The following is a 16,429-nucleotide window of genomic DNA, read 5'->3' on the forward strand; positions in this document are numbered from 1 at the left end:
TTAACCTGCGCAGGGGCGAACTCTCCAAAGTGTCCGGAGACACGGTGCCCACAAGGGCTGCAAATGAGAGTGGCGCCAAACGCTTACAGGCTTAGGGTTTTATGGAGGCGCGCAAGCAAGCTGGATACAGAAGCAGATGTGATGGTTAGCGGTGGGCTCAGGGGCACAATAGGGTCACTGATTATTGGTAAGTTAACTCGTGCACTGGCTCGTGCTCCTTTACTTGATTGGTCAGTTGAGCTCATGCACAGGCTCGTGCTCCTTTACTTGATTGGTCAGTTGATCTCATGCACAGGGGCAAAATTTCCCTCCCTAGTGACTGTCCAGATGGCTATCTGCCTGACTAACCTTGTTGCTCCTACACCACATCCTGGAACACACCCTGCTCTTTGGGTGTGTCCCGGAGCCTCTTTGCGTTAGTTAGTAAAACACCTTTTGCTTCCTTACAGCTATGTTCTGGCTAGTTCCCCTTTGCTCTCAACAATAGTTCATTCATTTTTATTACACTAAAATATTCCATGGGGCACTACCATTTATCAGTTTTTCACATTTGGGTTTTTACCAGTACTTTGCTATTTTTAAAGGACTGCTATGAATATTTTATACACATATCTTTTTGTGCACATTCAAAGTTTGTGTGCAATTTATCCTGCTACTCAAATTGTGAGCTGACTGGCATTATGAGTGTGAACATTACCTAGGAGCTTGCTAAATCTTTTCTCATGTCTAAAAATGTGCAATTTACCAAGGTTCTTGTTTTATTTATATGTACATTAAGGATTGAGAAATACTGTAGGAAGAGAATGGCTGGATTTTGGGGTACATTAACTTGCAACTTTGTAAGATAATGACAAATTGTTTACCCAAGAGGTTTTACCAATTGACATTCCCACCATTAAACAATAAGAATGGTTACCTATCCTCCAATCTTTTAAATTTTCAGACTTAATTTTTGACAGCTAAATAGGCAAAAAGATAACTTTTTTAACTTTTTTGTGGTTTTAATTAGTTTTCTTCATTTTCAATGAGTTAAACATTTTTATTTGTTGGTGTTTTCTGTCAAATCCTTAATTACGATTGGGACCATTTTACAATTAAAATGTTTGCCTTTAAGAAATAATTTAGTGTGCTGCTTTATTATTATTGTTATTAATCTTTTATACTTTAAATACAATTTAATCACCTTTAGTTTCTGCCTTTTCATTCATTAATTTTATTTATAGTAATATCTATTATAATTGGAGGTTTTGGTAACTGACTAGTCCCCTTAATCACTGGCACACCTGATATAGTGTTTCCCCGAATAAATAATATAAGCTTCCGACTTTTACCTCCATCCTTCTTAGTACTGCTAGGCTTCTCCATAATTAAAGACAGAGAGGGTACAGGCTGAACTTTCTTCTACAATATTTTTTCATAAATAGGTTTTTAAAATTATCTATTTATTTATTTATTGTTAACTTATTATTTATTTTAGAGAGAGAGGGAGGGAGGGAGAAAAACATCAATGTGTGGTTGCCTCTCACATGCCCCCTCCTGGAGACATGGCCCACGGTCCAGGCCTGTGACCTGACTGGTAATGGAACCAGTGACTCTTTGGTTTACAGGATGGCACTCAATCCACTGAGCCTCAGCAGCCAGGGATAAAGAGGGTTTTTTTGTTTGTTTGTTTTTTTAATAATGATGTAGTCAAATTCATCAATATCTTCCTTAATGATTTGTCTTAAGGTATCATTTTTGACTCCACAACAGAAATATTTCATCTATCATTTCTTCTAAACATTTCAAAATTTTGTGCTTTATATCTAGGTTCTTAATCTACTTGTGCTTGATTTTTGTGTGTGAGGAGAATCTATCATTTTTCATCAGGTATGTCCTGGCTATCCTTTGGCTATTCTCGTTCATTGCCTTTCTGCACATATTTTAGAATCAGCTGTCAAGTTCTCTCTCACACACACATGTATACACACACCAAAAACAAAATAAAACAAACAGAAACTTCTTCCCGCTATCAATTTTCCTCAAGTGTTTCTTATGGCAAACAACTGCCGGCAAAAACACCCAGGAACTGTAATTTGCAAAGCCCCTTGCCTAACATAGAAAAGTGTTATAAAAAAAGGCATTGGCTCTGGAATTCAATAGGTAAATAAGTGGCACTTTCATGGTTTCTAATAATGTGCCTGTAGAATAGTTTGCATTTTCTATGTAGACAATAATATGATCTGAAAAAATTTAGAATTTTATTGTCTTTTTTAGGTTTGTAATGCATGCCATTTCTTTTTTTTAGTTCATTGGCAAGTTCTGCTAGTAAACTGTTGAAAAGAAATAGTGGTAGGGAAGCCTGGGTGGGGAGCGCAGCTATTTAGAGCATCGTCCCTGTGAGCCAACATTGTGGCTTCCATCTTGGGTCAAGGCACATACAAGAAGCAACCAATGAATTCATAAATAAATAAAACAATAAGTCAGTGTATTTCTCTCTTTCTCTCTCCTTCTAAAATTAATAAATAAAAAATTTAAAAATACTTTTAAAAAGAAAAAGTGATAGTGAATATCTTTCCTATATTCTATGCTTTAAAGAAAATAATTCTTATTTAAATTAAATATTTCTTACATTAATTTTTAGTTTCTTAACAAGACTAAGGGATATAAATTCTTTTTGAATTACTAATATCACAGAATTAAACTCATTTTTATATACAACATTGTCACTCTTATCTGTATTTTATGCTTAGCTCTCTATTCAGATGTCTTCTTTGACCCATAAGCAGTTTACAATTGTTTTCTTAATTTTTAAATATATGAGAATTCTTTTTTTGTAAATTTCTGATACACTTTTTGATTTCAAAGTGAGACATATAAGCTACCTATCTTTTACATTTGTTAAAACAACTTGCTTTATGTATAAAATTAATTTTTATAAATGCTTTATTTGAACTTGAAAACTATGTTAATTCTCTAATTTTTCAATATGGGTTATTATATCTGTTCATTAAATTAAGGTTGAAAATTTTGTAGTTCTTTTATATTTTTGCCATTTTTTAAATCTATTTGAATATTCATAATTTAAAGAAATATTTTGAAATCTATCACAACATATTAAAATTTTTAGCATCTTCCTAGATGCTAGGAAGAGTTATTAATTTTCTATGTATAATTTGATACTATTTCATTAGTAGCAAATATATTTAAAATTATTTTTTATCTTGAACTTTATTTTTAGTTATGACATTGTGAAACTTTTCATTGCTAATGATACATTTCCTCTTAAAGTGCATTTTGTCTGTTACAATTAGAGCTACACTAGGTCTTTCTCTAGTAGCCGCCCAATATATTCATTATCACACACATTTTTGTAGGGGAGGAATTTGTTAGCCTGTTCATTGCACAAAGCCATTGAATCCCTAGCACTCAAGTTGTTCCTGAAGTGTAGCAGACCTACAGTTTCTTGTTCAATAAATTAATGGAAATGTTATGCATGGAGGCACAACAGAGAGTTGTTAATTCTAGTTTAAAATTTTGATAAAGACTTTTTTATGATAAAGATATTTCTATAATAAAGGATATTCAGTCTATCTAAGAAGGTTCATAGACTTTTATGACCAAGGGTCAGAGGACCTAACGTGGGTCTTGAAAGATGTGTCAGTGCTTCTAAGTGCAAGTGGCATTGACCCCAGGAAGAAAGGAGAGAGTTCTCACACCGATCAGAGCAAAACTGGCTGCAAGCTGGCAAAGGTAGCTGCAGCATCGAGTGATTTCATAAAGTGCATGGTGGGGCCTGGCAAGGCCTGATAACAGATGCGGCTTGAGAGGTCACCAGAGACCGGGCTGCAAAGGAGCTTTGGAATCTTGGCCCTTATGCGCTGCATTGAAGACCCCAAATCACATCCTGAAATGATGGCTGAATAATTTTAAACAGATAAATAATAAAGGGCCAACTTTATATAGGAAAACTCACTGTGATAGCATTGTGGGTGATGAAGTTAGGTAAAACATGATAGTCTTCAGAAATCTAGATGAAAATTGAGCAAATCTGGAAATAAAGCAGGGGCAATAGGAATAGAAAGAACTATTTTGTTTTTTATGGTCAAGTAGCTAAGGTTCACGCATGTTTTTTGAAACATATAGTGTGTTCTCTTTTACAGAACAGAACGTACATGTTAAGGGAATAGGACACAGGTGGAGGCGATACTCTTTGGGCCAACCAAAATGGGCCAGAGCAGCCACTGCACGGCAGAGGAGCGACAGGGCCACCAAGGTGCGGCCACCCACGGAGATAAAGATGCGTGGGAACGCACTCATTCTCTGTTGCCTAAATTTGTACTTTTTGTTACCTATGTTGCACCCAATTTCTTATATCTTATTAATAAACAAAACCTATGAAATTCATGAGTGAATAAATAAACATAGCTAGCTAAATATTTTTAAATGTATTTCTATGCATTTCATATACAAATGTTTGTTAATTTGTATTGTTGTTTTTATATATACTTTCTGTTGTGGTAGTAACAGTGATTTAGAGTTTGCTTTACATAAAATGAGAGGTTGTTTTTTTTTCACTTGTGAGTAAAATGTTAAGCTAGTATTAATAATAGTTGCTTATTCAACCAAAAAAATATCTAAGGCCATCATTATGATAAAACTACAGCTATAGAAATAAAGAAAAAAAAGAATCCAAAACTTACAAAACTTAAAAGGTCACAAACAAACAAAAATAGTCCTTTGTAAAACCAACATTTTAACCTCTCCAGTATTTCTGAAAACAGCTATTATCAGTTGGAGATCTTTTTAACTAAAAAAATCAACATTCCTCTGGCTCATTTGGTGGTCTATCATCCATCCTCATTTTTTGTACTTACTGGGGAATGGTAATTCCTCACAGACCTCGAAGCCCTAATGTGTCATCATTCTCCTTCACTGTAAAGGTATAATCTAGCCCGGATTTTTAAATGGAGTTGTTGAGACTAAAGAGACTTTTCACATTTTTTCATTCCTAGACTCCAAACAGGGCCTACAGTTAAGCCTCCTGTGAATCAGTTTTAGGAAAGAAAAAACCCATACACATCATTGCTTTAATCCATGTATGTGATTGCTTGTCCAGGAGACAAAAAGCTTGTACAAAAAGCTAGTGACCTAATGTAACATACTTCCCACACATCTGCCAATCAACTGTCTTGATTGATGATGGGCCTTTGTTGATGGGCTATTTTTCTGTCAACAGAATTAGCTAAAAATGTGCTGTTAAAACATATGCTTTAGAGATGTTTCCTTTGTTTAAGATATATTTGAAACTATATGAAATAAGTATATTTTTGACTGCACAATGGTTCCCAAAATATGCTTCATTGTTAACGAAAGCAGAGGTTATTTATGTAAATTATATGCTCTATTATTTCCCATTGTATAGAATCGTGGATATTCATTATATGGAAAGCTGAGAACTGTTATTACTGAATTATAAATTCTAAGCCTGTGTTACAAATGTATTGGCTTCAAGGCAAATATATTTTTTAAAGTCTCATTTTCAGAAACTTTTATATACATTCAACATTGTTAATCCTGGCAGTCATCCATCACTTTTGCTGAACAACCAAGCAGTGATTGCTGAGATCTCAGCCACTTCTTATTTAGTAGAATACCATTGCATATGACTCATAAAACCAACAGGAATGAAAATAATAGCAAATATCCAAGCCAGCTGTGAGATTTAAACACTGTGATATCAGATGACCAAAACATATTTTCAGATCACTCTAGCCTTGGTTGCCGTTCCTGGCTCACAGCTCCAAAGACCCTTGGAGTTTTCTGGGCTGAGAGTGATACAGATATCTTTTGTTATGTTAACAAGGTGCCCTTTGAAAAGCCTTCAGGTGGCCTGAGGAGAGGAGGCTGGTTGTCTGGAGAGCCCACCCTGTGAAGAGAGGGCTGGAACTTCTATCAGGCACACCACCAGCTCTGGGAGGGGAAAGGGGCTAGAGATTGAGTCCAGTTGGCAGTGGCCAGTGATTTAGTTGATGACATCTAAGTACTGAAGTCTCTATAAAACCTTGAAAGGTCAGGGTTCAGAGAGCTCTCAGATTGGTGAGCTGGTGGACACTCTGGGCAGTGGCATGCTTAAGAGAGGGCGGGGAAGCTCTGGGCCCTTTTTCCACAGCTTGCCTTGTGTGTTTCTCCCACCTGACTGTTCCTGAGTTAGGTCCTTTTATAATAAATTGGTAATCTAGTGAGTAAACAAATTTCCTGAGTTCTGTGAGCCACTCTACAAATTAAGCTTAAGTATGAAGTATTGGGATCCTCCGATTTTCAGCCAGTTGGTTAGAAGTGCAGGTAGCATGTTACCTGGGATTTTTATTGGCATCTGAAGAGGAGGTACAGTCTGGTAGGACTGAGCTCTTAACCTGTAGAACCTGACACTATCTCCTGGTTAATAGTGTCAGAATTGAGTCAGATTGTGGGACACCCACTTGATGTCCAGAGAATGGCTTGATGGTAGTGGGAAACCCTTCACCTCATGAACTGGAACTGGGATCTCGACACTGTTAAGTACATGATGTAAAGTATGTTTAAAAATGTTTTGCAAATGGACACTAGAAGCAGACTATTTAGTAGGGAATTCTATTTAACATGAGTACAATATTGCAGGTTAGAGATAGTTTTTGAATTTTAATCTATTACAGTCATATACCATTTAATAGCGATGTGTTCTGAGAAATTTTTCTCCAGGCAATTTTGTCACTGTGCGAACACCACAGAGCTTGCTCCCAATAAACCTAGAGGGTGTGGCCTAAGACACACACAGACTGCGTGGTATAGCCTCCTACCCCTATGCCACAGGGCAGCCAGCTACTGTACTGAATACTATAGGCAATGTTAAGTATTTGTATATATAAACATAGAAAAGGAACAGTAAAAATACAGTGCAAAAGATAAAACGTGCTCTACTTGTACTGGGCACTTAGCATGAATACAGCTTGTAGGACTGGGAGTCACTCCGGGTGAATCAGTGAGTGAGTGGGGAGTGAATGTGAAGGTCCAGGACATTACTGTACCCTGCTGTAGACTTCATGAATATTGTACCCTTAGGCTCCACTAAAGGTACAGAACAACATGAGACTGAATCAAACATAAAAGACAATGATGCGCTCAAGAGAGATAAACATCAGATAGATGAGGCTGATGCTGACATAATATGGCATTCTCTTTCACAAGAAACTTTTTAATAAGGAAGAAGAATACACTCTAAAATAATGATAAGAAGTATAGTACGGTATTGTTGTAGACCACTCTGCCTGGTTCTAGGAATTGTATCTCAACCCCTTTTGGCTAAGGGCAAGGGGCAATCTTTGGAATTCCAGCCGCAGGATACAAAACTTGTCTCTGGTAGCAAACGCTGCCTCAGTTTCCTCTCCCTGCCCCCAAAGCTTGGTTGGAAGTCAATGACTGGTAAGACCCCTCACAGCAGGGGGCAACCTAAGCCAGACTCGATCACTTGGGAGGCCTTCATGGAAGGAATGAGGGGGGGGGGGCTGCAACAAAGAGCAATGGACTCTCGCTCCCTGCCTTTGACATAGCCTGAGTCCCCATGTCCTCTGGGAGAAGTGCTTCCTGGCTCTAATCCCCTTAAGCCTGAATACCTGATGGGGAGAGGTGCAGCTCCTTGCCTTGCTAGAGCGTATCCTGGGGAACAATCTGGCATCACAAAGATTTCCCGATAAACCTGTGAAATCTGCTCTGCTAAGAGTGCTTTCATTCATATGTTAAGGGTTCGAGCAGGAAACTCTAAAACTCTGTTCCTGACAGACTCTGAATCACACTAAGCCCTCAGATTTCTTTGCAATGTTATCTACTGTTTGATCCTTGCCGCCCTGTATTCCTGTGTATCACAACCCAATAAAAGCCCTTAGAGGAGTGGGCTCAACACCTTTTTCCCCTGAGAAACTGGCCACTGCTCATGGCCTTTTTCCTCTGGGAAAATGGCCACCTCTCCTCCCCAAGAAGATACATCATGTCTCTGTCATGTTTACTTTCATCCGTGGCACAAGGGGGACTTGCGAGGAAAGTCGCCCCCACATGGCATATACATAAACCAATAACATATTTATTATAATTATCGAGTATTTTATACTATATATAGTAGTGTCCTATACTTCATGTGACTGTCATTGTGGTCAGTTTGTTTATGCCAGCATCTCCACAAACACAGGAAGAATGTGTTGTGCTACCACATCACAATGGCTGTGATCTCGTCAGGCAATAGAAATTTTTCAGCTCCATTATGATTTTATGAGACCATCATAGCTGTGATCCATTGTTCACTGAAATATCATTTTGTAACACAGGACTGTATTTTATATATGAGAGACATAAATTTTACAAGAAGTCAAACACAGTGATGCCATTTGCTATGTTTTATTTTTCTATTAGCTTGTTAAACATAACATGCAAATAATAAAAAAGGAAACATACATATGACTCAAAGTGGAAAACAATTATAGAAAAGTTTAGGTAACTATATAAATTCTCAATACTAAAACTTCTGCTTTAAATGTATGTGACCATGAATTCTGTTTAATATTTTTCAAAATCATTGGTCTTAAAATTTGCCCCTTTCATTTTAGTTCAACAAATTTGAATGTATTAAGATATTTGATTCAAAGCAGTAAACATTCATATGTATGTAGTTCATGCTTTTGGGCACATTAAGTCAAGATTTAGAAATTATAAAACTCGGCTGACTTCCATGCATCCAGTAAAAGGCTTCACATATCATTTGACAGGAGAGATGTAAAAAATACTGAATTACCAAATAAAGCATTAAGTTGTTATATGTGTGTTTGTCTGTGCTTGTGATGAAATAGGCCTGCTTTTCATCTTTTCTTCTTAAAATAGTAAAATGTTTACAAAACATTTTCTCTCAGAATTTAAAATTTATGGAAGTAATAAAGAACAACTACAAAATCGAATACTATGAAAACCAAAACACTGAAAAATATAATCATAAAATGTTGCTCCAGGATATACTTCAATATAATTGAAATTAGCAGATATTAATTAACAGTAATTTCATTTGCTACACGTAGACATTCATACATATCAGGTGGCAAATCGGTATGGCTGATATTATTGCCATCCAAACGCAAATGTTTGATCTTGGAGTAGGATAATGGTCCCAGGATTTTACAGAAGCTTTTCACATCAAACTCTGGAAATCAAAGAATAAAAAAGTTTAATCATTTTTTATTACACAAGCTTAAAACAATCATTAAAGACAATCCTCAAGTTCATAGTAATATGTAATAGGATTTCTTCCCATAAAAAAACAAAAACAAAAACAAAGCACTTATTCAGTATTTCTTTGAAATTGAAATTATTAAAAAATTTAGACTATAAAATGAAATAACAATATTTAATAAAATAACTATGGTGGATCAGAAGAATCAATGGAATTTTTCTAGGAACAACATTTATTATAAGTTTTTGGTTTAGAAAGACTTGAATAAAGAGTGTTCCAACATGACAGATTCAAAACTCCAAGGCAAAAAGCAAGTCATCATGCAATGTCCATCACCTGAGCCACATCCTTTTCCGTGGTCAGAAAACTGCCACAGGAGAAAAACTGATGTAGTTTTTAATGAAAATTAAGATTGTTACTAGATTGCATGGTTTATATGTGTACAAAGAAGCTGTCGATGGCTGCTCAAGTCTGTTTCAGATTAACCTTATTGATCCTTTACCTTTTTTTTTAAATTCTCAAATTCTAGTTAACAATGACTTCAGTAGAAGCCCAATACACTCTGCTCCTTACTTGTATGATGCTGTATTAAATATTACATTGATCAAATTCCAGGGATCTTTCTTATGGTACCTACTACTGAAAAAGTATGGGACAATGGGAAAAAACACAGGCTTAGGCCTCTATTAGTTTTCCGCCTTTGCCATTTAACAGCTGGATGACTTTGAAATATACATCTGATCTTCTTGTGAGTTATAATGTATTTATCACACTGTGTTGCATGAAGATTAAATTAATCAAGGTATGTAAAGTACTTCACAGAGTGTTAGCACATAATATGTACTAAATAATTATTGGTATTCTTAAATTTTGTGTTTTTTTCTTCAAACTACCTTATGTCACAGTAGGAAGATCTGTGATTGAGCTACAGCTTAAACTTGTTAAGTTCAAAATAAGAGAAATAGTTTCTGACTATAGATTTCCTAGTGGTAGAGAACATTAAGGGGCTCTTTTATATAAAAAATGTAGACAATTGGTATACATAATTATTATGTGGAAAAATAAATTAAATTGAAGATATATATGCAAAGACAATTGACAAAAATACCTGAAATGTACATACCTAAATGTCCAGGATAAGGAAGAATGGTAACTACTCATTTCCAAAGAGCCACATGCGGTAGGCACTATGGTTTCAATCTCAGCTTCGCACTGAGTGGCTGTTGGCATTTCTACTACAGACCACTTTCCCATCATCTACATTGGTTCTTCTTTCTTCCAATCACATAATGAAGCCTGGTCTTTGTCCCTCCAAAACTGCTCTTTCCTCTTTTACCTCAGAGAAAGAGGTGGTCTTCTACCTGTTGCTAATCTCCACCTACCATGTGTAACAGGACCTCTACAGCCCTCAAACATTAGCATTTGGGCCAGTGAAGTATCCTTCCTCCTAACCACAAATTATAATGTGGGACCACAAATTGCCACACAATGAGTTTTCTACTAAAAATCACTGTAAGGGTTCAGCTCCAAAAGCTTGACTGTATCTTGTATGACAAGCAAGTTTTGTAGATATAAGAAAGAGCATGTGGCATGTCAGAGTTAGCAGCCATGGTCTCCTTCACGAGAATACCCCAACCTTCCTAGAAGTTACAGGAAAATACCGCGAAACTGCGAAGTATCATATTAATAAGGCACGCTAATTTTTCTAATAGGAATGCCAATATTCTTATCTAGTATTACAAGACAACCAACTTTCATGGCATAACGTTGTTCAATGTCAATAGATTATGTTGCAAATACAATTGATTCATGTGTGAAGAAGTGTTTCCCACCTGATTTTTAATTTACAAAGTTTATCCATGAATCACCCATTTCCCTTCTGCCAAGCCTTGTTAAAGAGTAAGGTGGGGAATAGTAAATGTCAATTTCCCTAAATCTGTATTGATTAAATTGAAAAAATGTCCCAGAGGACAAGAAGAGCATATAAATAGTCCAAGTGGATCAGGTCAAACTCCCACCCAGAACATGAATGAAAAATAAACGGTGGTAGCAAGAAAAATGAAGGAGAAACTGGAAAAATCAAATGGGGCAAAGGGTTGTGTAAAAGAAAAGGAGCTCTGTATCATTACTTTCAAAATGTTCCAAATCCTTAATCTCCCTCACAGTCTTTGTAAGAGCACTGTGAAGCCACACACCATAGCAGGGATGACGGAGGTAGATGACAGTCTTGACAGCGGAGCACTGTGCTGAGTCCCAGGTAAACATGACAGAGAGGATGGTGAGGACCCCGGGGGCTGCTCTGTGATGAGCGGGAGGGAGGCTTGAAAGCCTCTGTCAGTGGTGCCTGCTCTGCACTTGTGTGGGCCTCCCTCAGCTAGACATTGCCAAGAAATAAATGTAGGACACAAATCTAAGCCACCAAGGAGGCAATAACAAATAAATAGTAAGTGATAACACAGCAGTATTCATCAGCCCAGAATATTATATTACAAGAAATTAGTGATTAAATTATTTGATCTAATGGTTCCTTATCTGGACACTGCAAAGAAAGGCCAGATATTGGAAAAATAATCGAGCTAAGATTCTTCTACATTTCAATTAGAGAGAGATTTTTGGCACTTTAGTTACTTTTTAATGGAGACAGGTGCAGTATTTTGGTTGCACAACTTAGGCATTTTAAAACTTGAGGATACATCAATCAAACAGAGGCACAGCTTTATACTTACTTTCAAGTTGATTGACCTCCAAGTAATAGTTCTCAAGGTTTTCATTGACAGTCGGTATGTTTTTAAGCTTATTATAGGAGAGATCCAGCTCAAGCAGGGAAGATACATTGAAAGAATTTCCAGGTATTCCACTGTCAGCCAGTTCATTATGAGATAAACGCAGATACTGCAGCCCCTTAAAACGCTTGAAATACTCATCAGGAATGTTGTTGATCTTATTGTTGTCTAAGTAGAGAGTTAGAAGAGACACTGGGAGTTCAGAAGGCAGTTTGGATAGCTGATTGTAGCTCAAGTCAAGGTACTCGAGTGACTTAAGGCCTTTGAAAGCAGCAGAAATGCCATCATCTTTCAGTTGATTGTGATGAAGATGGATGAAGGTCAGGTTTACCAGTCCTTCAAAAGGACGGAGCTTCTTGATCTTGTTATGAGTGAGCTGCAAGTCCTCCAGAGATTTGGGAAGTGGGCCCACTGATTCTGTCAGATTGTTGTAATTTATATGCAGTTTCTTCAGCTGTTTCAGTTTAGCAAAAAATTTTCCTTTTATTTTGGAATTTTCAAGAAGGTTATGATCTAGAATGAGCCACTGTAGATCGGTCACATTTTCAAAGGCCTTTTCATCAATATGGTCAATCTGGTTATGCCTGAGATAAAGGTACTTGATTCCAGGAGGCACCATTGGCACACTTTTCAGTTTCAGCTCATCGCAGTACATGGCCGATGGATAGCTGTCTGGGCAGTTACATTCCGGGGCACAGTTTGGTGAGGATCGCCCATACGCCGCCGCCAGAATAAAGTCGTAGTCATAGTAGTACTGGCTGCTGGCACCACCTATGAGTGCCAGGAGGAGAGTAAATGCACCTAGATTCATTTTTGATGAATGCTTTGAATCCTAAATAAAGTGGAAACATATTATGAAATAGTATGCTTTCAGGAAAAGGATATTAGATTTGCAATGTTAAAGATATTAGAAAATTATGTTTCATTATTCTGTAGTTGGCCTTCTTTTTGCTGCTTTTTTTAGTGAGTCTAAGGAGTGTATTTTTAATTTTTATGTAAGTATGAGGAGAAAGATGGATGTTTACAACTTGGAAGGTGGTGAACAGGCTTCTGGCGAGACTGCATACACATGCGCCCCCTTCTGGGCGAGCCAGGCTTAACTGTCGCAGACAATCTCTCCAGGTCCTTCCTGAATTACATGCTTTTCCTGCAAGAGGTGTCTGGGTGGTGCCTATTGGCCACTATGCTACAGCACTGCTTCAGAACATCCTTCAAAACCACAAAAATGAAAATGAGAAGACAACTGTAAACTGTACACTCTACCCTACCATTCAACATCATTAAAACGTCTCATTAAGAAGACCCTTACTGGGAACATGAGCAATCTGTGGGTTTGCTGGGAGGAAGGCTGTTCTTATGTGTGTGGCCAGAGGTGGGGGTGAGGGGAGCACATTCCTTTACAAATGTCTGGGTATTGTTGTTGGTTCTTGGTGGGGTTAGTGTGGATGTTACTTTAGATTTAGTTTAACATTCCATACTTTCAGTCACTTTACCAGGCTGTTCGGAAATTAATATTTAGAATATAAGTTTTAGTAGAACTAGTGTTTATTAATCAAAAAAAGTCACAAATTTTGAACATTCTTAAACCTAGAAAGAGATCCAACTGATAGAAAAATATATTCTTTTCCAACCTTTGAATAACTTTTCCTTTCTGTCAATAACTGACAAGTTCTCTACTTTCTTCATGCCAAAATTTAAGAAGGTGTGGTTCACTTATTTGGATTTTAGTGCTTTTACAGAATGGAATGGGAGAGGTCTGGACACTGAAGAAAGTCTGTATTTAACAGTGGCAGTAGGACCCATGTCAAAAAGGATAAAAGTGAGATTTTAAATTAAAAACAATTTGTAGCAATGATCTAGTATGAATCTGTTTCTCAGTTGAAGCTGAACAAAGTATATCTTAATCGCTTGTGGAAGTCCGGGGTGAGGAATTTAGGTTAAGGGCAATAGGATGTAGCAATGGACTTTTGGAGAGTGAAGAGTACAGCTAAGGAGAAGTGAGTCACTGGGGGGAACCCTTAGTGTGAGGCAGGCTCCATATTCCATTAGATACTATAAGGCAGTATATCCTCCTGTGGGAAGGATGGTTTATGCTTTTGGATCTATGGAGTTTGGGATAAGTAGGGCTTTTAGTATCAAGAACTTTAAACAGCTTTGCTTTAACTTGGAATTATAAGGCACCTTATTTTAGAAGATGAAACACACAAAAAAAGGTGTGAGAAATACTCTTATAGCTGACACAATGTAATCTGTAACCAGATTCTTGGTATGTTATTTCCTAAGATAATGATGGAGTCATTTAATTTAGTTGACAGGACTTGGCCATAAGAACAATTAATATTGCTAATGTATATATAGGATTCTTTATGTTACAGTATGTTAATGTTGTAAAGATTCGTCTTGCTTTATTAATAATATTTCAATTTATTTTAATTCAGTATACCCTAAAATATATATAGTAACTATAATATATTGAATAGTAATAAAAATGCTTTCACATTTTTTGGCAGAGTGTAAATAAGGGCTCTGAATTCAAAGAGAATTTGTGGGCATATAAGTACTCCACTATGAAGTAAAAGTGTGCTTTATTTAGTTTCCCCAGTTTTTGCAAATACCTGTGGTTATGGAAGAAATGCTTTTTTTTGAGAAAATAAATTATGCTTCCCAAAATTTCTTCAAAGCATATCCATTCAAACATATATCCCAAAAACCAAATCTTTAAAATTAACAAAATAGTAATAAGTAATCCATAAGAGGTTCTGAGTCCTTTGGCTCACACAGTTCATAACAACGTAAAACATTTATGGCAAATGGTAACAAACTGCAACAGTGTGTGGCAAAATACTTTTAATACTGTTCAAAGTGGCCTTTCTTTGCTGCAAAATCAACTGTAACAATATTAACACACATGACTCATTAGAATAAAATAACATTCTAATTGCCATACATTTTCACTGTCTAGTTTAAATATTTTCTCATTCCAACCCTGAAACTTTTATAACTTCCTTTGCCAAGCAACATAGCACACACTGTATAAAATTTATCTCAAATCTCTAAATCATGGAAAACATATTAAGAAAAGTGTGAAAGTAAATACACAAAACTATAGATTTGCTGTTGAATAGCAATTGGCAGAGTTACTCTGGAATCTTTTCTGTTCCTGTTACAATAAACACTGTCCCAAACAGTCAGCATCCCCAGTGTTATAGTTAAAACAGCTCTTACCTTACCGTCTTGACTCTGCTTTCGTTAATTCTTAAAGCAGATGCGCTATGGACAAGAATCCACCAATATATGCTGTGAACTCTGTCAGGACGGAACTGGCTGCCAGATTCTCAGTGATACAAGAGCTGAAGGGGGAAAACCCAGCCCAGTCACGCCAGTCTCTGAATGGAGTTATGTCATTGTGGGGATCTTGTGGTGTGGCATGTGAACGCTCTGCTCTCTAACGAAGTGCAGGTGGACGTGGTGAGTAAGGACAGCCCAGCACATTCCCTATGGAATGGGAGAGCGATACGTGCTTCACTAGCCCAAATGCCATAGCTTTTAACCAAAACTTGAGTCCTGCTGCAAGGGAGGCATCTAGAGTGAGAACATTCCTCTTACAAAGCTCTTCATTATTGTAGCTGTGGCAAAAATTAAATGCGATTCTCTCAGCCAACTCCCATGTTCATCTACAGGTCTCATAAAACGTAAGCAGAATAAATAATTTCAGAAAAATGCAAATGAACAGACTTAGAGGAACTGAATTCTTTTGCCCCTTACTTTTGAAGTCTATATTGATTTATTAGGACTAACAATTTTTTCCAGGAGGGTAGCTTACATTAAGTTCTGAAACATGAAAATTACTTCATTTACACTCTGTTGCAAATGATAAATAACAACCTTTCCAGCTTACTTCAAATGTTCAGGGGATCTATTTTACACTTTTCAGGTCTGGAACCAATCAACCATGTTCTGCCTGCTTCTTATTTTATAGATTTAATTTAGGAATTCATCCAAAACCTTACTTAGAGATAGCATTCTCTAGTTTAATGCCAAAAGACATAAAAAATGTATACTAAAATATCACAAAGCAATAATCTTTCACTCTGTCATTGCATGCTAGCAATATGCTTTTTCCAAAACTTAAAATTATGCAATATTATAACCTCCTACAGGCTTACATTGATGTATCTTTTATTGTCAGTTTCTGATGCATGGTTTTAGCAAATGAGAGATCTACTCATTTGCTTGTCTGTTTCATTCTGTGAATGTATCAGCTGTATTTATAGGATTTTTGTTCTCTAAAATTTCCATTTACCCAGGTTTATAAGAACTCTTAGAATCAGGCATTTTTAAGTTGCTACATTGTAAGAAATTTTTCTCTTAAAATAATTTAAATATGTCACGTTCTAACTATAAACTGTGAAAAGCT

At 36.6% G+C, this 16,429-nt stretch overlaps 1 protein-coding gene across 1 annotated transcript; it reads right to left on the bottom strand.

Moving 5' to 3' along the window:
• Positions 1-8,394: 8,394 nt before the first annotated feature.
• On the bottom strand, positions 8,395-15,447 carry LUM (lumican). Its single transcript, XM_037064659.1, has 3 exons — positions 15,238-15,447; positions 11,956-12,844; positions 8,395-9,199 (listed from the first exon to the last, which is right to left on the bottom strand). The coding sequence occupies exons 2-3, from the start codon at positions 12,821-12,823 to the stop codon at positions 9,045-9,047; spliced, it is 1,023 nt and encodes a 340-aa protein (XP_036920554.1). The 5' UTR covers positions 12,824-12,844; positions 15,238-15,447; the 3' UTR covers positions 8,395-9,044.
• Between the last annotated feature and the right edge of the window lie 982 nt (positions 15,448-16,429).

The sequence above is a fragment of the Sturnira hondurensis genome, unplaced genomic scaffold, assembly GCF_014824575.4.
Source record: "Sturnira hondurensis isolate 20B ecotype Veracruz unplaced genomic scaffold, ASM1482457v3 Scaffold0015509, whole genome shotgun sequence".
NCBI classification, from domain to species: domain Eukaryota; kingdom Metazoa; phylum Chordata; class Mammalia; order Chiroptera; family Phyllostomidae; genus Sturnira; species Sturnira hondurensis.

Coding starts and splice junctions, on each gene's coding strand:
- LUM (XM_037064659.1), bottom strand. CDS start 12,823: ATGAATCTAGGTGCATTTACTCTCCTCCTGGCACTCATAGGTGGTGCC. Junction 9,200..11,955: donor GGAGGTCAATCAACTTGAAA/GTAAGTATAAAG, acceptor TTTGATTTCCAG/AGTTTGATGTGAAAAGCTTC.